Here is an 18,437-nt window from a genome sequence, read left to right as displayed (position 1 = left end):
ACGCGGTGCTTGCACGCCTTCGGAGCTTGCACGTTTGCAACCCTGCTTGCACCCCCCGTGCTTGCACCCCCCGTGTTTGCACGCCCAGCAGATGCACGCTGCTTTACCCCCCCTCCCAACCGAACTACATCTCCCAGCAGCCCCCGCGCCCCGCCGCCCCCCGCCGCCCAATCAGCGCGCGGCTTGCTGGCGGGCGCCAAGATGGCGGTGCCCAGCCGCTGAGGGCGGCGGGCGGCGGCGGCAGCTTCGGGGCCTCCCCCCCCCCCCCACGGTACCGGCTGCGGGACCCCCCCGGGACCCCCCCCCCCCCAAACGGCGCCATGAAGGTGGTGAACCTGAAGCAGGCCCTGCTGCAGGCCTGGAAGGAGCGCTGGAGCGACTACCAGTGGGCCGTCAACATGAGGCGCTTCTTCCCCCGGGGGGCGACCTGGGACATCCTCAACCTGGCAGGTGGGGGGGGGCTGGGGGCTGAGGGGGGGGGGTAGGGGGGACGGGGGGGACGGGGGAAGGCTGAGGGGATGGGGAAAGGGGGGTGGGGGTAGGCCTGGGGGATGGGGGAGGGAATGGGGGGGTGGGGGGGTGGGGAAGGGGCTGGGGGTGGCCTGGGGGGGCTAGGGGAAGGCTGGGGGGATGGGGAAAGGGGGGTGGGGGGGGATGGGGAAGGGGCTTTGGGGATAGGGACAGGGCTGGGGAAGGGGCTGGGGGGGCCTGGGGGAGTGGGGGGGCCTGGGGAAGGATGGGGGGCTGGGGGTAAGGGGGGGGTGGGGGAGCGGGGAAGGGGCTGGGGGCAGGCTGGAGGGGCTGGGGGGGAATGGGGAAGGGGGTTTGGGGACAGGGACAGGGCTGGGGAAGGGGCTGGGGGGGCCTGGGGGGCTGGGGGGGCTGGAGGGACAGGGAAGGGGGCTGGGGGTGGGCTTGGGGGGCAGAGGAAGGCTGGGGGAGATGGGGAAGGGGTTGGGGGGGCTGGGAAGGGGCTTTGGGGACAGGGATGGGGAGGGGGCTGGAGTTGGGCTGGGGGGTGGGGGAAGACTGGGGGGGATGGGGAAAGGGAGCTGGGGGTAGGATGGGGGGTTTGGGGGGATGGGGAAAGGGCTGGGGGGACCAGGGGATGGGGACAGGGACTGGGCTCCGTGCCTCAGTTTCCCCCACCAAGGTGCTTGGTGCTGCCCCCACCCCCCAAAAAAGGCCCCTTCCCGCCCCCGCTTATCGGGATTTCTTTTCCTTGCCCCTACTCAAGGGCGTTTGCCCCGAGCCCTGCCAGCCGGTGCCTGCGGTGCCGCGCGGTTTAAAGATTTTCCAGCCTTTTCTGCCCATTTTAGGAACGTGGGAGCTTTTTTTCCTGCGCAGGGGCACGGGTTTGGGAGCCCGGGACAAACAAAACCCCGAGCGCTGCCCGAGTGCTCGCTGCCTTGAAGGGAAGCTGCTCCTCACCCCGCTGGGGTGGGGAATCGAGCCCCACTGGGTCCTATTTTTCCTCCTTTTTTTCCGTACCTGTATTTTTTTTAGCAGCCGTGGTTGTGGGGCGGCCGAGGGGGGGCTCGGGTTTGCCGGGTGCCAGCCCCTCAGCTTCCCACCGACCGCTCAGCAGCGATCAATCCCCGCAATTTCCAGAAAAATGGGGTTTCTCCTCACCACCTCTCAGCCCCTCTGCTGGGCTCGTTAGCCCACGATTCCCCCGCGGCGAGGACGGGGCCGGATCCGGATCCTGCCCGGCTGGCAGGCTGCCCCCTCCCCAAAGCCTCACGCCTTTCAAATTTCGACTACAAAAGCAGAAAAACCTGGCACGGGCGGCCCCGAATCACGGCCGGGCTCGACAAATGTGCGCTGACAACGCCTGCGGTGGGCACCAGCGCGCGGCCAGCTCCTCCTGGCACCCCCTGAGCCAGCGGGGAGGGGACGGCCACCAGCAGCCCTTCTGGCCCCGTTTGCAGCCTTCCACCAGCCCCCCGCGTGTCTCCTGCAGCCGGGACCCGGCTCGGTGCCACCTTTTTTTGGGGGGGCCGCCTGCTTTGACCTACTTCGAGCCCATGCCCGCAGCCCCGGGCTGGATTTTTGGGAGGTGCATCCCGCGCTCAAGCGGGTCGATTCAAGGCTCGGCTGAGCAGATGGGGTGGGCAGAGCCCCTCCAGCCTCCCTGGCCGGCCGCCAGCCATGTGGGGCTCATCCTGGCCAAATGGGGCCGTTTGTGGTGTTTGTGGGGTGCCCGGAGTCCAGCCCCCGGTAGCGGGGCAGGAGCCGTGTGCTGGCGGCTGCCTGAGCCCCCCCCGGGCACGACGTGGGAGGAAGGGGAACGTTTTTTTGGAGAGCAGCAGGGGCTGGTTTGAACCCGGGGTGCCCGGGAGAGTTGAGTTATTCAGGAAAAAGCAGAAAGGTTGAGGATTCTTTTGATTTCAGGGCAGAGCTGTCGTGGGTAACGAGGTTTCTGCCACTTTGGGGAGGGTGAGAGCAGAAACGAGGGCACGGTGCGGGTGTCCCCGTGCTGTGAGCGTGTCCCCACCGTGCTCTGCCTGACCGGGGACCCCCTGGCCCCGTTCTTTTCTTGCAGAGGCGCTGCTGGAGCAGGCGATGATCGGGCCGTCGCCGAACCCCCTCATCCTGTCCTACCTGAAGTACGCCATCAGCTCGCAGGTAATCGCCCTCCCCGCGCTGCAGACGCTGCTGGCTGTCACCTCGCGGCCCCAATTAGCAGGCAGAGAGCCCGGGGGTGGCGGGCACACACCCCAAACGTCCCGTCTGCACCCCGCAGGCATCACCCCTGCCTGGGACGGGGCGGAGGGGGGCTCGTTGAGTGCCCCAGGCAGGGAGATTTCTGCAAATATTGCTGCCTGCTGCACGCGGGGTGGGGATCATTGCCCTGAGAGCCTCCACGCTGCCTCCGTGCAGCGTTTTAAACGTTTGTGTGAGACCAGGCAGCGCTCACCTCGAGCTGTCTGAGGGGATTTGTGTCGGGTCAGTGCCCCGGGGCCGTGCCCTGAGCTCTCGGTTCCTCAGCAACCAGCGCGGCGGCGCCCGCCCGGGCTCTCTCTCTCTCTCTGCTTCCTTCCTAGATGGTGTCCTATTCCACGGTGCTGATGGCCATCAGCAAGGTACGGCTCCGCCAGCTGCTCCCCGAGGGTTTTTCTCTTTACCTGAGAGCCGCCGATCCCTTTCCTGCCCCGCCGCTCTCCCCGAATATAGGTCAAGTGGAAAGTGACAGCCTGCGCTGAGTCAGCAGCGCGCCAGCCCCGTCGTGGCCCGCTGGGGACAGCCCTGCCGGTGCTTCCAGGCACAAACACACGCTTCGTGGGTGCTAAAACCTCGTGTGGGGTGCCTGGCGGGCTCCTGCCCCACGGCACCTTTGTGTAAATCCCACCTGGGTGCTGGGAGCGGCTTCCCGAGGTGCTGGGCGTCCCCGTGCCACTGTGAGGGGGACGAGGACACCCCAGAAACGCGCCTGCTCGGTGTTTGGGGCTGCTCCGTGGGCTGCATCAAGCCCTCTACCCTCCCCGTGCCTCATCACAGCACCCCCAGGTTTTTAGGGAGAGTTACAGAGACGGGAGAACAATTTTCCTCCCCCCTCTTTGCGCTCACAAAGACGAGCAAAAGCGCCGGCGGCCGCGTGGCGTCATTTTGGGGCTCCGCACCCGACAGCGATTTCGGGGAGCCCCCTGGGCAGGGCCTGCTCCCCTCCAGGGTTGTCGGGGCGGCAGAGGCAGCGTACGGCCGGGCTGTGCCCGTCGGAGAAGCGCTGACCTTGACGGCAGCAGCTTCCTCCTTCAGAGCAGCGTGGGCTCGGCGCAGACCCGCGGGCCAGCTCCGGCCCGGCAGGGCGGCCCCATCTGCTCCGCCGAGATGTCAGCGGCGCCTCTGCCGTCCCCGCGGCCAGCCGGGCTGTTGGAGCTCCTTGCCAAGCCCCGCCGAGCCGGGGGTGGGCGCGGGGGGCTGGCACCGAGCCTCTGCCGCCTCAGCGGGGGGCTGCAAACGGAGCTCCGGGCCCCCGCGGTGCCTCGGGGAGGGCGGCTCACAAAACGCAGCCCGGTCCCTGCCGCCCCGCGCTCCCGGTGCTTTTGGCCACCCCGGATGGCCACGACCCAGCCAAGGGACAGCCCTGCCCCTGTTTCTGTTTGTTTGGGTGTCCCACGCTTGTTTTTTGGAAGTGCTGCAGCCCGGCACCCCCTTTTTCCTCCTCCCCCCGTTCTGAAATCCCTCCTTGTTCCCTGCTGCAGTTCGATGACTTTTCCCGGGACCTGTGCGTGCAGTCGCTGCTGGAGATCATGGACATGTTCTGCGACCGCCTCAGGTACGGCACGGCCCTGCCGTGACCCCCACGAGCCCCAAACTGATCTTGGGGTGCCCACCTTGGCCCTATTCCCCCTCCGGCTCCGTTCCCAAGCTGCTGGGATGCTGTGCGAGTGCCAGCATGGGCAGAGCAGGAGGGGGTCTGAAACCCCACCAACTGTGGGGCTGAGGCTTCTGCCACGACACTCCTGCCCGGCTCGGGTGGGTAGGGGTGGGTGTGAGCCCTGCAGCCCGTGGGTTTCTGTCCCCTTCTCTGTTTTGTTTCTCTTGTGTGGCCTCGGCGGCTTCCCAGGGCCCCGGCTGCCAGCGCTCTCCGTCCTGCCTGCGCTGCCCCAGGCGCTGCGTGCAGCTGCCTTGTTTTGCTTCGTGCTCTTCCGCTGGTGTCGCAGGGCCCAGGGGAGACCAGACAATTCAGGCCACAAAAAAAAAAAAAAAAAAAAACTTTTATAGAAAGCTGAGAAATCTTCCTGTTAACCCCTGCCAGCCTCTTCTGGCGGTGTGGGCGGGAGGAGGGAGGCTGAAGGTAGCAGCTCTTCAATTACACGAGATGGAAGCAGCAGCGATGAATGTGCATCAGTCGCAGATGTTAACAAGGAGCTGTTGCTGGCCAACTGCGGAGCTGGCCGCTTAATCCAGTTCCTGCCTAATCTGATCCTCCGCTTAATTTGATCAAAACTTCTGGCCCCGATGATTTGTGCATCAGGAGGGGAAAGCGCTCACCTCTCGAAACGCATTGATCAGCGCTCAGCCTCTCTTAGCAAGATAATTTGATTACGGGCTTGGAAAGTTTCCCTGTAGTTGAGTAGCCAGAGAGGAGCCTGCACTGGGCAGGCTTTTATTTTTATTTCCCCTGGCGTGGGGGAGAAGCTCGTGGGCTGAGCGGGTTGAGGTCTGCAGTGGGGGAGCTGGGAGGCAGCGGGCACGCCGGGCTGGGCGCGTGGGACGTGGTTTGGATCCCCAGGGTGCCCCGTTTCCGTGCCTTGGGCTCACTGGGGCCGTAGCTTGGCCCAGGGTGAGCACGGTTCCGTTTTCTCCCCTTGCCAGCTGCCACGGCAAGGCCGAGGAGTGCATCGGGCTGTGCCGGGCGCTGATGAGTGCCCTCATCTGGCTCCTGCACTGCGCCGCCTTCTACGCCGAGAAGGTGAAGGAGGCGCTGGAGCAAGCGGCAGCCGAGAGCCAGCTGAAGATGTGTTTGGAGCGGCTGGAGAAAATGCTGGGCAGCACCAAGAACCGCGCCCTGATCCACATCGCCAAGCTGGAGGAGACCTGTACGTCCCTGCCCCTGGCCCCGGGGAGCTGCCACCTCCCCTTCCCCCTGCCCAGCTCCTGCCGCATTGTCCCCGTGGCTCCCAGCCCCGTTGCTGTCACCGTCTCCTCCTTGGCTCCGTGCCACCCCCTGCCCCCTCCCCTCCTCGCTGCCCTTGGCGGAGGAGCAGAATTAATGCCAAGGCTGCGGGAGCCGTTCCCGGGCGCGCGGCGGGTCCTGAGCTCTGCCAGCCCTCCTGGCACAGCCCCGCGCCTCCTCTCGGTCCCCGTGCCTGGCCAAGAGGCCGTGCCAGGGAGCTGCTGGCCTGCACAGGGCCCCCCCCGAGCAGCCCGGGCGTGCAGAGGTGTGCAGACTGCAGCCCTCTGTGTGTCAGAGCCAAGCTGCTGGCTCCTCGTCCTGTCCCCGTCCCCCTCCAGCCAACGCCTGCCCTCTCTCTGCAGCCTCGTGGAGCAGCGTGGAGCAGTCCCTCGTCAAGCTGGGGGAGAGCCTGAGCAGCCTCACAAACTCCCCCCTGCGAAGCCAGGCTGACGACTGCATCTCCCTCATCAAGAGGTAGCTCCGTGCCGCTTTCCTCGTGGGTTTGGAGGGTAAAAAGGGGGCTGAGCCCTCCTCCTGCCTCTCTCCACGCTGGCTCCCTGCCTTCCTGTCCCTTTCCGGCTCTGGCTCTTGTGCCGGCAGTGGGCTGGGGCTGGAAGTAGTAGGAAAGGGGACAGGGACTGGTGACCTGCCACCAAGGAATCCTACAGGGCTCCTAGGGCCATCCCTCAGCTGCTCCAGTGTGGGCAGAGCTGTCCCTGTCCTGTGTGCCCCAGGAGGTGCTTCCAGGCCCTGAGGTGTGGCGAGGGGACTTGGACGTGCCCAAAGGCTCTCGTGCAGGGCAGGGGACAATCCCCTGTGGCGACCACAGAGGTCTGGGGCTTGGCTGGGAAGGGAAAATGGGACAGGAAGAGCAAGGATCCGACCCCACAAGACTCCGGTAACCCTGCGTTATCATCTTCCCCCCCCCCTCAGCATCCCCACCATGCTCTCGGTTCACTCGGAGCAGCTGAACAAGACCGGCTTCCCCACCGTGCACGCCGTGGTGCTGCTGGAGGGCACCATGAACCTCACGGGAGAGACCCAGCCGCTGGTGGAGCAGCTGATGATGGTGAAGAGGATGCAGGTACACACGTGGCACCCCCTGCTCCCGCTCGGGGCGGCCTGGGGGGACGTGGAGCAGGGCCTTGCGGGGCGAGGAGGGGGCTGATCCCGGTCCGAGGACGTGGGGAAAGCTGAGGGGGGGACGCGTGAGCTCGTCAGCAGCTTTGCAGGGGGTGCAGGGCTTGGCTGCGGTCGGGGGAGTTGCGTTATTGTTCTCCCAGCACTTGGGGGGTCCTGTCCGTGTGCCCCACAGCGCATCCCCTCCCCGCTCTTCGTGCTGGAGATCTGGAAGGCCTGCTTCGTGGGCCTCATCGAGTCGCCGGAGGGCACGGAGGAGCTCAAGTGGACGGCCTTCACCTTCCTGAAGGTAGGACCTAGCCCCAGGGAGGTGCCCGGTGCCCCCAGCTCCTGCCTTTCCCTGCTCTCCTGGCCCTGCTCAGCACCAAAACCCGGCACAGCGACCAGTCCTGACCCTCGGCGTGCCCCTTGGGGGCCCCTGCTCACCCTGTTGGGACAGTGTGAGATGGCTGAGCCTGCAGGCAGCCCTCCTGCAGCCCGCTTTTCAGCCCAGCCCCACTTTATTTTTCCTGGGACGTGGCAGAGGAATTGGGGGGCCTTTGAAGGATGCCACAGCCGGCTCCGGGCTCAGCGGCGGGCAGACAAAAGGGATCTGCGTGTGATTCCAGGCCTTGACACACGCTCGGCCTGTGCCGTGCTCCTCTGCAGCCTGTCTGTCGGTCACATCATCCCCCCGTGTCTTTCAGATCCCCCAGGTCCTGGTGAAACTCAAGAAGTACCCCCAGGGGGACAAGGTGAGGCTCGGGGGCCCTTGGAGCTGTCGGCAGCGTCGCGTGCGAGCGGCCGGTGCTTGTCCTGACCCTGCTGGTGCCCGGCCAAAGCTGGGCGAGGGTGGCTGGGGTGGGAAAAAGGGGCTGGGAGGGAAGGGCAAGGCTGGTGCCAGCCCTCCCAGGAGCTGAGCGCTCGCCTCTGTGCACGGCAGGATTTCACCGAGGATGTGAACTGCGCCTTCGAGTTCCTGCTGAAGCTGACCCCGCTGCTCGACACGGCCGATCAGCGATGCAAGTGAGTGCCTGCGTGCCCTGGGCTCGCTGGCAGCACTGCGAGCCCCTGGCCGGCCTGTCCCCCAACCCCTTTTTGCCCCCAGCATGGCCGCGGGGAGCTGCGCTCTGGGCTGCTGGGGCAGCTCCGTGCGAGGCTTTTCCTCGTAGAAGACAAAAGGCTCCATTGCTGCTCTGCTGCCTTCTTCCCGAGGCTGTGGTGCTGCCAAATGAGCAAGGCAGCGAGTGTCTGACAGCTGATTCACGCGGCGGTGATGCTTTGTGATCTCTGGAGCTGCTTCCAGCCCTGCAGCCCCCCTCCGAGGGCTGGGAGCAGAGGCAGGAGGACAGCTCGGGAGTCCTCGCTGCTCGCTGTGTCCGGGAGGCTCCAGGCCTGGCTTTCAAAGGATTGCTTGGCTCTGTCCTGCCCTTTTTGGGTGGCGGGGAGGTCTGGCACCACTGCTTTGCTCCCCCCTGCTCCATGTCCCTGCCAGGGCAGTGGGAACGCCGTCCCTTGGGCTCACACTCTCCTTTTTTTTTTTTTCTCTCTCTCTCTTCCAGCTGCAACTGCATGAGTCTGCTCCTGCAGGAGTGCAGCAAGCAGGGGCTGCTCTCGGAGGCCAACATGACCAACCTGATCGACAAACGGTAGGGCCCCTGCCAGAGCCTGGGCGACCAAGCAGGGTTTTGGGGTCTCACCACCCTCCTCGTGGGGTGCAGGAAGGTCCGGCTGTGGTGCTTCTGGCTGACCTGGAGGGGGCTGAGGCTTTGCTTTCGGTGCCAGCCAGCTCAGGGCAGAGCCTGGCCCCTCCGAGTGCTTCCCTGAGGCGGTGGGGGGAGAAGGGCAGCGCCCCCCCTCCCGCTCAGCACCCCTTTTTTTGTGGGTCCCTAGGATGGCGGACAGGGAGCACGCCCCACACCTGAAATCGGCCGAGAACGCCAACATCCAGCCCAACCCCAGGCTCATCCTGAGGGCCGAGCCCACCGTCACCAACATCCTGAAGGTGCGTCCCCCTCCTGCCTGGGTGCTGCCCGCCACCCAGAGCCTGCTTCTAGCTTCTAGCTCCCAGCCTTGTCGCAGTCCCTTCCACACCAGCTCGGAGCTCTGGAGCTCTGGAGCTCCCCTCCTCCTTCCCTGGAAGCCGGAGGAGCTGCCAGGCAGCGCGATGCAGTCGGTGGTGCCAGCAGCCCGAGCCCAGCCGCTCCCCCGCGTGCATTTCCTCCCTCCTGAGGGACTCCCCTCGTCCCTGCGTCACTCCTGCTGCTGCATTCCCTCCTGAAGACGTTTTGCTGCCGGTTTTGCTGCCCCTGCCTGCTGCAGCTCCGCTCTGTGCGGGAGCTGCCGTGCCCCACAGAGCCTGGGGGTGCCGGGGGTGCCCCCCAGCCCTGCAGGGAAGCCTCACGGGATGGCTCTGGCAGCCGGTCAGCCCTGCCCCTGTGGCTGGAGCTTTGTTGCTGCTCTGTAACTTGCCTTCCTCGTGACTTTTTTCCTCCCTTTTTACTTTTTTTCTTCTTTTTTTTCTTTTTTTTTTCTGTAGACCATGGATGCGGACCACTCCAAATCCCCCGAGGGCTTGCTGGGGGTCTTGGGTCACATGCTATCTGGGAAGAGCCTGGACCTGCTGCTGGCGGCGGCAGCAGCAACAGGAAAGCTGAAATCCTTTGCTCGGAAGTTCATCAAGTGAGTGTCCACCTGGCTGACTCCATCCCCGAGGGCTGGGGTGAGCGGGCAGCCCCCAGCCTCTGCCCCAGAGCCTTGTGCCTCGGCCGTGCTGCCCTTCCTCCTCTGTTCCTTCCACGCTTGAGGCTGGATTTGCCTCTGGCCCGGTGTCTGATCCAGGGGAGCCCTTGGGTTTTGGGGAAGCCGTCCCTACAGCACTCCCCCTCCTTTGTAAACGGGGCATGGTATCAAAGCAAAGCTGCTTTGAGGCTCAGGTGAGATTTGGAAGCTGCAGCACAGCCCCAGCTCCAAGGTGCTACTCTGTGCGTGCCCGCAGTCCCCAGGCGCCCGTATCCTGGTTAGAGCACCCCCCCCAGCACGCCTGGGGGCTGCATGACACCCCCTCGCCTACCCTGGGGGGCAGCTGGAGCAGCACCAGCCCGGCTGGGTGCACGGCACCACTGCAGGGTGCGGCCCGGCCCGGCCATGGTCCCTACATCTGGGGTCCCTGCCTGCCCGGGGGATGGGGAGGGGGCTGATTGAGGAGATGCTAACGATGGTGATGCTAATGATGGTGATGCTAACGCTGCTAACGCCTCACTGCGGCTCTCTCTGCCCCCTCCAGGCTGAACGAGTTCACCAAGCACATCAGCGGAGAAGGCTGTAAGTGTGCATGCATCCGTCTGCGGGGTGGTGCAGGCTCTGCTTCCCCCCCCTGCCGCGTTCTGGGACACTTTGGGGGCCCAGGGGGTCCCCGATGGGTGAAGCTGGGGCTGGCTGCAGTGCCGGGGCAGCGAGGGGCTGCTGGCAGGAGCACGGCACGGCCACGTGGCCGGGTGCCAGCGGGGATTTGGGCTCCTGCTGCCCAAAAAGCGTGTCCGTGCCAAAAGCAGGGTGCTCCCCGTTGGGGGGGGGGAAGCAGCTTCCTCTTCCCCAGCCCCTGGGGCCCCTTGGGGCCGGCCCTGCCCCGGCTCCTTCCCTGGAAGGGGTGATGTGTCAGCACGGTGCCCGAGATAAGGACTCTGACTGCGTTTGCGTGGTGATTAAAACACGTTGAGTGCTCTGACCTTCCACAGCACCGAGGAGGGAGCCCGGGGTTGGGTTGGGGCTGTCAAATGGAGGTCAAAGCTGTTCTGGGAGCCTGAACTGGGGCAGGCGGGGGTGAGGGGAGCGCCTGGCGTGTCCCCCGGAGCCCTCATCGCCACGCAAACACCTGGGGGTTAGAAAAGCACCCCGGGAGGAGGCAGAGCCCTGGCCCCCGAGCTCTCAGGGCCGCCTGTCTGCCTCCCCGTGCTGCGGGAGCTCCCTGAGGTCTTTGTTTCTTGTCCCCACAGCCAAGGGAGCCTCGGTCCGGGCCCTGCTGTTCGACATCTCATTCCTCATGCTGTGCCACGTGGCCCAGACCTACGGCTCGGAGGTGAGCGCCCCGCAACGCCGGGGAGTGGGGCTGGGGGGGCAGCGCTGGGGAACCGACCTTGCGAGAGGGGCAGCCTCGGTCCTGCAGCCTCCAGCCTCCTCTAGTGGCCGTGCCACCGTCCCCAGTGCCTTGTCACCGTCCCCAAATCCAGCAGTTGCCCCTCTGGCAGCTCCCCGCTGTGTGTGGGTGAAGTGCCTGGCACGATTCCCCCCCCCGGGGCAGCCAGAAATATGTAAAGTGATGGAGCGGGGGTGTCACAGCATTCCCCAGGACTTTCATTTGTGCCCCCCCTTTTTGATACCACGGGCTGGCTCCGATCTCCCCGGACTTTTTCCAGCCTTGCCACCCCCCCCAAGCCCTGCACAATTTGGCTCTGGCTGCTGTGGGGGGGGGGCCGAGCTGAGCGTCAGCCCTCCCCTGGCAGAGGAGGAACTCGCAGCCTCCCTCAGGAAACGGTCCTTGGGTTGCATGAAAATTTTCCCCATTTCGACATCTGCTGAGAGGTGAAACGATACCGAAACACCAGGAACGTGGAGAAAGGAGGGAAAAATCCAAAGGGGGGGGCTGCCTGGCCGGCCCCGAGGGGGGGAAAAAAGGGGGAGTCCAGGCTGGAGGCAGCCCGCAGCGGATGTGCCCGGGGCTCTCTGCTGAGGTCTCAGCCCCCGGCCCAGCCCGGAGCGACTTTTCCTGACCAGCTGCTGCCGAACAGATGTGCAAATGTGCAAAGCTTTTGTCAAAAATAGCCTCCCTTGGGTGTCGGAGGGCTGGAGGGAGGAAGCAGCGGACGGGATTCCCAGCTCGTGTCCCCCCCCCCGGGAGCGCTCGCAGCTGGCTGCCAGCTGGGCCACGCATCCCGGAGCCGTGGGGCAGCCGACCCCGGTGCTGGGGAGCCTGAGCAGGGCTCAGAGGGGTGGGGGATGAATGGTTTGTGCTCTGCAGGGCACGGTGACCCTCCTGTCATGCTCACAGCCCCTCGGGACCGGCCCTGTGCTGGCATCTCCCCGAGGGATGCTGCAGGATTGGAGACGGGCCGTGGTGCCGGCACGGTGCCGTGGAGAGGGGGCAAAGCACAGCCTGCGGACTGGAAACCAGTGCTGCACTGGTGCTGCCCAGTGCCTGCCTCTCTGTAGCCGTGGGGCTGTGCTGCTTCCCCAGCCACGAGCTCCCCGGGGTGGGGGGATCCTCCCCAGGGGTTGGGGGTCTCCAGGCGGGGTCCCTGCAGGGCGCGGGGCAGACCCGGGGCCGCTTCCCTTGCAGGTGATCCTGTCGGAGTCGAGCCCGGCGGGCGAGGTGCCCTTCTTCGAGACCTGGATGCTGACCTGCATGCCCGAGGAGGGCAAAATCCTCAACCCCGACCACCCCTGCTTCTGCCCCGACTCCACCAAGGTGGAATCCCTGGTCGCCCTCCTCAACAACTCCTCGGAGATGAAGCTGGTGTAAGGGCTCGGCCCGCGGGCAGGCGCCGGGAGGGGAGCAGCCGCTTTGGGGAGGTGCCTGACCCCGCTGCCTCTCTCCCCGGCAGGCAGATGAAGTGGCACGAGGCCTGTCTGAGCATCTCGGCTGCCATCCTGGAGATCCTCAACGCCTGGGAGAACGGCGTGCTCACCTTCGAGTCCATCCAGGTGGGTCCGGTGGGAGGGGGGTGCAGGGCTTGGAGGAGGAGGGCTTGGTTTTGGGCAGCTTTGGGTTCCCCTGTCCTGCCCTCAATGCTGCTGCAGTCACTGCAGAGCTCAGTGGCCACTTAGTGGCTTGCGTGGGGAACTGCTGCGGCCCTTTTGGCATCACCCTTTTGGGGGCTGTGGGGTTGGCAGGGGCAAATTCACCCCACGGAGGGGAAAAGGCTCGGACTCTGCCCTGGGAGGCGATGCGCAGGCTTCACCCCAGCATCCCTACATCTGTGCCATCCCCCTCCGCTCCCTTCTCCTGCAGAAAATCACGGACAACATCAAGGGGAAGGTGTGCAGCATGGCCGTGTGCGCTGTGGCCTGGCTGGTGGCCCACGTCCGCATGCTGGGCTTGGACGAGCGGGAGAAGTCTCTGCAGATGATCCGGCAGCTGGCCACCCCGCTGTACGGCGAGAACACGCTGCAGTTCTACAACGAGCGGTGAGCCTGGCTCGCAGCACGCCCCGTGCTGGCCCCTCTTCCCCTCCCTTTGCTTCCCAGAGCCCGCCTGATCCTGTTTTTTTTTTTTTTTTTTTTTTTTTCTCTCTCTCTTTCTCTCTCTCGGCCACAGCGTGGTGATCATGAGCTCCATCCTGGAGCACATGTGCGCCGATGTCCTGCAGCAGACGGCCACGCAGATCAAGTTCCCCTCCACGGGCATGGACACCATCCCCTACTGGAACCTGCTGCCCCCCAAAAAGCCCATCAAGGAGGTGCTGACCAGCATGTTCACCAAGGTGCTGGAGAAGGGCTGGGTCGACAGCCGCTCCATCCACATCTTCGACACCCTGCTGCACATGGGGGGCGTCTACTGGTTCTGCAACAACCTGGTCAAGGTATGGGGTGCAGCAGGGAGGTGGCCGTGACCTCCAGGGCTGAGTTTGGGTGTCCAGCTCAGTGCTGCCGGGTCTTGCCCGTGCTCTGGTGGCGGTCCTGAGCGCAGGAGATGAGCGGGGAAGGGTCCGGCTGTACCCCTGCCCCCCTCAGCCCTGCCCTGTGCCTCGCAGGAGCTGCTGAAGGAGACGAGGAAGGAGCACACGCTGCGGGCCGTGGAGCTGCTCTATGCCATCTTCTGCCTGGACATGCAGCAGCTGACGCTGACCCTGCTGGGTCACATCCTGCCCAACTTGCTCACGGACTCCTCCAAGTGGCACACCCTCATGGACCCGCCGGGGAAGGCGCTGGCCAAGTAAGCCCTGGTGCTGTGCTCGCTGTCCCCCTTGGGGCACGTGGGCCTGTTTGTGGGGACGGGGAAACGCTCCAGGGGCTTGGGTTGTCCCGAGAGGGGCCCAGCACCCCAATTCCCCCCCCCGGCCCCAATACGGGGCTGGCAGGAGCTGCTGGCTCCCACCACCAGCCGTGTGGGATGGTGGCAGCTCCGCAGCACCCCTGCTCTGTCCCCAGGCTCTCCGTGTGGTGCGCCCTGAGCTCCTACTCCTCCCACAACAAGGGCCAGGCGTCCAGCAGGCAGAAGAAGAGGCACCGGGAGGATATCGAGGTGCGTCCGACACCGAGCGGGGTTTGCTCGGAGGCGCTGTTCGCCCGAGGATGGGAGCTGGATGGGGGGTGACTGGGAGGAGGAGGGGAGCTGCTGGGACCGAGCTCCCCACGCAGGTCCGCGGGGCTGGCTGAGGTTTGGTCCCTTGACCTCGGGACGCAGGGATTTCCCTTCTCTTTTCTGGGAAAGTAGGGGATTGTAAGGGGGTGCTCCGTACGGGGCTGGCCCAGGCTGAGTCACTCGGGGTGAACCGAGAGCACAGTCCTGCAGGGCCTGGGGGGGGGGGGTTATGGGCCCCGCAGAGGGGCTGCTGGGGCTGATCCCCTTTTGTCCCCCAGGACTACATCAGCCTGTTCCCGCTGGACGACACGCAGCCCTCCAAGCTCATGCGCCTGCTGAGCTCCAACGAGGAGGACTCCAACATCCTCTCCAGCCCCAGTAAGTGCAGGCGGGGAGGGCTGCTCCCGGGGAAGGCTCCGTGCTTCCCCGCCACTCATTTCTGGGTGTGAGACGTGCTTGGGCGCAGAAACACTTCTCAAGAGGGCCAAGTGCTCTCAAAGGGAGCGGGGAGGCTCCCTGCTCCCCTCTCCACCTTTCCAGAGCCTTGTGCCGCTGCCAGCAGGCGGGCAGGGTGCCTGCCGGTCCCTTTGCTGCCAGGACAGACCCGCAGCAGCGTTTGACATAACACAGGGTGTTTTGAGAAGATGCAGAGCACTTTGGTGTGTTCTGTTGGGTTCCCGAGGAGCTTTTTGCTCCAAAAGGTCAAGCTTCTGACTTCTCTGATGACAACAGCTTAGGAAAGGTGATGAGATTACACCTTCCCTCCGCGACGGTGCCTCCTAACCCCGTGCCGGACACACAAGGGGCTCGGGGAGGTTTTTGTTCAAACCCCGTCACCCCTGGCCAGCCTGTGCGGGACCGGAGACCCCGATGTCACTGTCCCAGCAAGATCGAGAGGTGACGTTTCTCTTTGTGACTAAATCCTGAAATTCCACTGTTATTAACAAGGCAAGTGGAGCTGATGAGTCCCTTCGGGGACGTCTCCGCGGCCCCCGGTGCGGCGCTGCGGGTTGCGACAGCCCCGGCGGGGGGAACCCGTGTCCTCCTGCCCGAGGGCTGCACGCAGCGAGGCCGTTTTCGTGTCCGGGCAGTGAGTCAGGATGCTCCCTGGTCATTGTTCCACCCCGACGCCCTGGTCCCAGCCCCGCTCTTTGTTTGCCAGTTTTCAACACAGTGATAACCTGTGGTTTTTCGCTGGTTTCGCCGCTGTTGAAATGTGGGCTTTTCCCTTTATATCACGATCTTTTTTTAACTTTTTGGTGCGGTTCCACCTCTTTCCAGTGACATTCAGGACTTTTTTTTGGGCTGTTTGCTGTAGCGATGTGGAAATCCTGCTTCCTGCAGCAGCCGCACAACTCGTGATTCCATGAGAAAAGTGGGGGAGGGCTTGCTTTTTTGGGTGAGCATCCTCAGAGCATCCCACTTTGGGTCCTGCTGGCATTGTCAGCAGCTCTATTTCAGGGCTGGCTCAGGATCCTGATCCTCCCAGCCCGCTGCAGGAGGTGCCACCAAGCAGGGGGGGGACACCCAGCGGTGCCTCTCAGCGCGGGTCACGCAGATCCCCTTGGCATGCCCGGGTTGTGCTGCTCATCCATCGGTCACGCCTTGGCTCTCTGCTAGCTAAAATTCTGCCCCGAGAGCGAGCTTCCAGCGCTGCCGTGCAGCTGTTGAACATCTGGCTCGCTCCACCCAGCTGGCAGCACGCACGGGACGGATCACGCTGGCGTTGCGTGGCCGGGGGCAGCGCGCCGCTCGCTTCTCCCGAGCGTGACCTTGCGGTAACTCCGCTCGTGCCCCGGCGAAGCGTCAGGCTCGAGTCACTGCGGCGCTGACACCCCCGGCGGGGAGGCACACTCACGCTCGCGCAGTCACACGCGCGGAGCATCGCTCACGCTCGCCCCTCGGGGCTGTCGTTGCACTCGGTCAGACTCGGAATGAATGCGACTTGTGCAAGAGCGAGGCCCGGTGACACATCCCGGGCTGCTCCGTCACGCCTGGGGCTGGCGTGTGCGGGCAAGTGCCCGGGCAAAGCGGGATGGTGGAGGAGCCCCTCAGCCTCCTGCGCATCCCCGGGGTGCCCGAGCAGCAGGGGCTGCTCGTTAAACGTGGAGGGCACCAAGCACCGTGCCCCCAACCTCCCCTTCTCTTGGGGGACGGCTCGGAGGAGAGCCCAGAGGCTGGGAGCTCTCGAGGGCTCAGCGCTGGGTGTGGAGGGCACCTTGGCACAGCTGAGGGCTGTTCCAGCCTCCCCCCAGCCTGACGCACGTTCTCCTCCCCAACAGATCGCTCGATGAGCACCTCGCTGTCCGCCTCCCAGCTCCACACCGTCAGCATGAGGGACCCCCTGAACAGGGTGCTAGGTAATGTGGGGCTGGATCCTGCCCGCGGGGCCTGGTTGTGGGGTGGGTCCTGCCGTGCTGAGACACCAGCGGGGACACACAGGGGCCTCGGGTCACCCCAGCCGTGTCCCTGGCCTCCCTGAGCCTACACAACCTCTGATATTCATTGCCCTGTCTCCCCAGCAAACCTCTTCCTGCTCATCTCCTCCATCCTGGGGGCCAAGACGGCCGGCACCCACACCCAGTTCGTGCAGTGGTTCATGGAGGAGTGCGTGGACTGCCTGGAGCAGGGCAGCCGCGGCAGCATCCTGCAGTTCATGCCTTTCACCATGGTGAGTCCCACCCCGGGGGCGCTTCTCCCCGCTCGCAGGGTGCTCGGGTGCTGCCCCACGGGACGGGAGGGCACGTTCAGGGCATGGGGAGAGCACCGGGGGTAGCTCGAGGTGCTGGTTTGAGCAAACGAGGCTCTGCTGTTCGTTCTCCCCCTATTTCCCTGCTCCCGTGGCTCCACGCTCGGTGCTGACAGACCAGGGATGAGCTCCAGCTCTGTCCCCAGCTCCCTGCAGCCCTGGGCTCTGCCTGCACTCGGGGACAACCCAGCCTTGGCTCCGGGGGAAGCAGGAGGGCGATGGTGATTTAAGCTTTGGGTTCTCACGAGCGTGCGCTCCCCAGCCTGCTCGGCCAGCCCTGGGGCTCTGGCGTGAGCCCGGCCACCGGCCTCTCATCTCTGCTGTGCTGCCCTGAGCCAATTTGTGTTCCTCCTCTTCCCCCTGCAGGTTTCAGAACTGGTCAAAGTGTCCACCATGTCCAGCCCCAAGATCGTCCTGGCCATCACGGATCTCAGCCTGCCCCTGGGGCGCCGCGTCGCCGCCAAGGCCATCGCGGCGCTGTGAGCGGAGCCCGTCCCTTGTGCCCGCACGGGAGGGGAGGCAGCAGGGCAGCAGCTGCTGGGAAACCCACGGGGCTGGGACACCCAGAACAGTCCCTCTGTCACCGCAGGCTGGGCTGGGCACTGCCCAGCTTGGCGGCAGAGCTGGAGGCAGCGGGGACTGCCGTGGCACCAGGGACTTCCCTCCGTGTTCGGCATCCTCGTGCTGGGCTTTCAGAGACGGAGACGCCCCCGCTGCTTTTGTTTTCGTTTTCTAATTTCATTCATTCCTTTTGTAGAATCAGGCTTTGCCTCGTTTCTCGCTGGTTTTCTGAGGGTTTTCTCAGCCTGAAGGGGGGCAGAGGCTGAGGCAGGACCTCGCTGGAGGGAGGGCAGACCAAGTGGCCGATGCGCGCTCGCTCTTTTCCCTCACCCCGGCCGAGAGCTGAGGTCAGCTCTGAACCAAGCGCAGCTTCAGCAGCGCACAGCAGCCCTCAGGCTCCTCACAGGGTGCAGGTGATTCATGAGCAGAGGTCTGGCGCTGCTGAGTGATGATTCAGGTGCAGCCTCTGGCTCTGGAGGTCCCCGTGGTGCTGCTGGTGAGGGTGGAAGGGGCAGGATCCGTCCCCTGTTCTCCCCCAACCTTTGCTGCTGGGGCTCCCCGTGCCCCCCTTGCTGACCCATAGCCCTTGGTGCTGGGGGAGTTTAAATCAGAGCTCTCGGAGAAAAAAGGGAGACCGGGGGCTGCTCTGGCTGTGGATCTGCCCCTGAGGGTCTCAGCCCCCCACTCTGCCCCCGGGGAAGCTGGGGATGGCGTTGGGGTGCCGCAACCGCCTTTTCCTCGTGGTGGAGGGCTGCCTGCAGTCGTGCAGCTGGGTGGAGCGGGGATGCTTTCCTGCCTCGCTGTAAGCTGCAAGCAAATTCCTGTTGGAAATTCCTCCACGTGAGCATGAGTTCACCCCGCGTCTCCCACCAGGAGCGTGGCACCAGGCGGCCAGTGAGTAACGGGGGCCGGGAGCGGCTCCGTGCTGGGGCTGTCCCGGCCCCCGGTCAGCTGCCTGGGCGCTGAATCTGCTTCTGTCACGGAACCTCGGCCTGAGGGGGTGGCACATTTGCCTCTCCTCCTTTCATTTATGTTTTCTGCTTGACTCACGGGAAAAGGGGGAAGCGGTGCCTGGGCAGGAGCGG

General features: G+C 65.0%; 1 protein-coding gene across 1 annotated transcript; it reads left to right on the top strand.

Annotated features, from left to right (window-relative positions):
• Positions 1 to 319: 319 nt before the first annotated feature.
• MED24 (mediator complex subunit 24) lies at positions 320 to 17,427 on the top strand. The gene is made up of 25 exons (XM_084301311.1): positions 320 to 450; positions 2,546 to 2,628; positions 3,048 to 3,086; positions 4,206 to 4,279; positions 5,323 to 5,546; positions 5,986 to 6,097; positions 6,557 to 6,707; positions 6,939 to 7,052; positions 7,450 to 7,497; positions 7,686 to 7,768; positions 8,305 to 8,391; positions 8,636 to 8,747; positions 9,282 to 9,424; positions 10,029 to 10,066; positions 10,738 to 10,820; positions 12,078 to 12,256; positions 12,343 to 12,442; positions 12,750 to 12,925; positions 13,056 to 13,320; positions 13,492 to 13,673; positions 13,889 to 13,982; positions 14,321 to 14,420; positions 16,325 to 16,402; positions 16,565 to 16,713; positions 17,158 to 17,427. The coding sequence occupies exons 1-25, from the start codon at positions 321 to 323 to the stop codon at positions 17,272 to 17,274; spliced, it is 2,961 nt and encodes a 986-aa protein (XP_084157437.1). The 5' UTR covers position 320; the 3' UTR covers positions 17,275 to 17,427.
• The last annotated feature ends 1,010 nt before the right edge of the window (positions 17,428 to 18,437 follow it).

Source organism: Netta rufina (assembly GCF_964035555.1).
Source record: "Netta rufina genome assembly, chromosome: 24".
Classification (NCBI taxonomy): domain Eukaryota; kingdom Metazoa; phylum Chordata; class Aves; order Anseriformes; family Anatidae; genus Netta; species Netta rufina.
The sequence above is the reverse complement of the archived record's forward strand: the minus strand, read 5'-3'. Positions and strand labels throughout refer to the sequence as shown.

Coding starts and splice junctions, on each gene's coding strand:
- MED24 (XM_084301311.1), top strand. CDS start 321: ATGAAGGTGGTGAACCTGAAGCAGGCCCTGCTGCAGGCCTGGAAGGAG. Junction 9,425..10,028: donor TTTGCTCGGAAGTTCATCAA/GTGAGTGTCCAC, acceptor TGCCCCCTCCAG/GCTGAACGAGTTCACCAAGC. Junction 12,926..13,055: donor CTGCAGTTCTACAACGAGCG/GTGAGCCTGGCT, acceptor TCTCGGCCACAG/CGTGGTGATCATGAGCTCCA.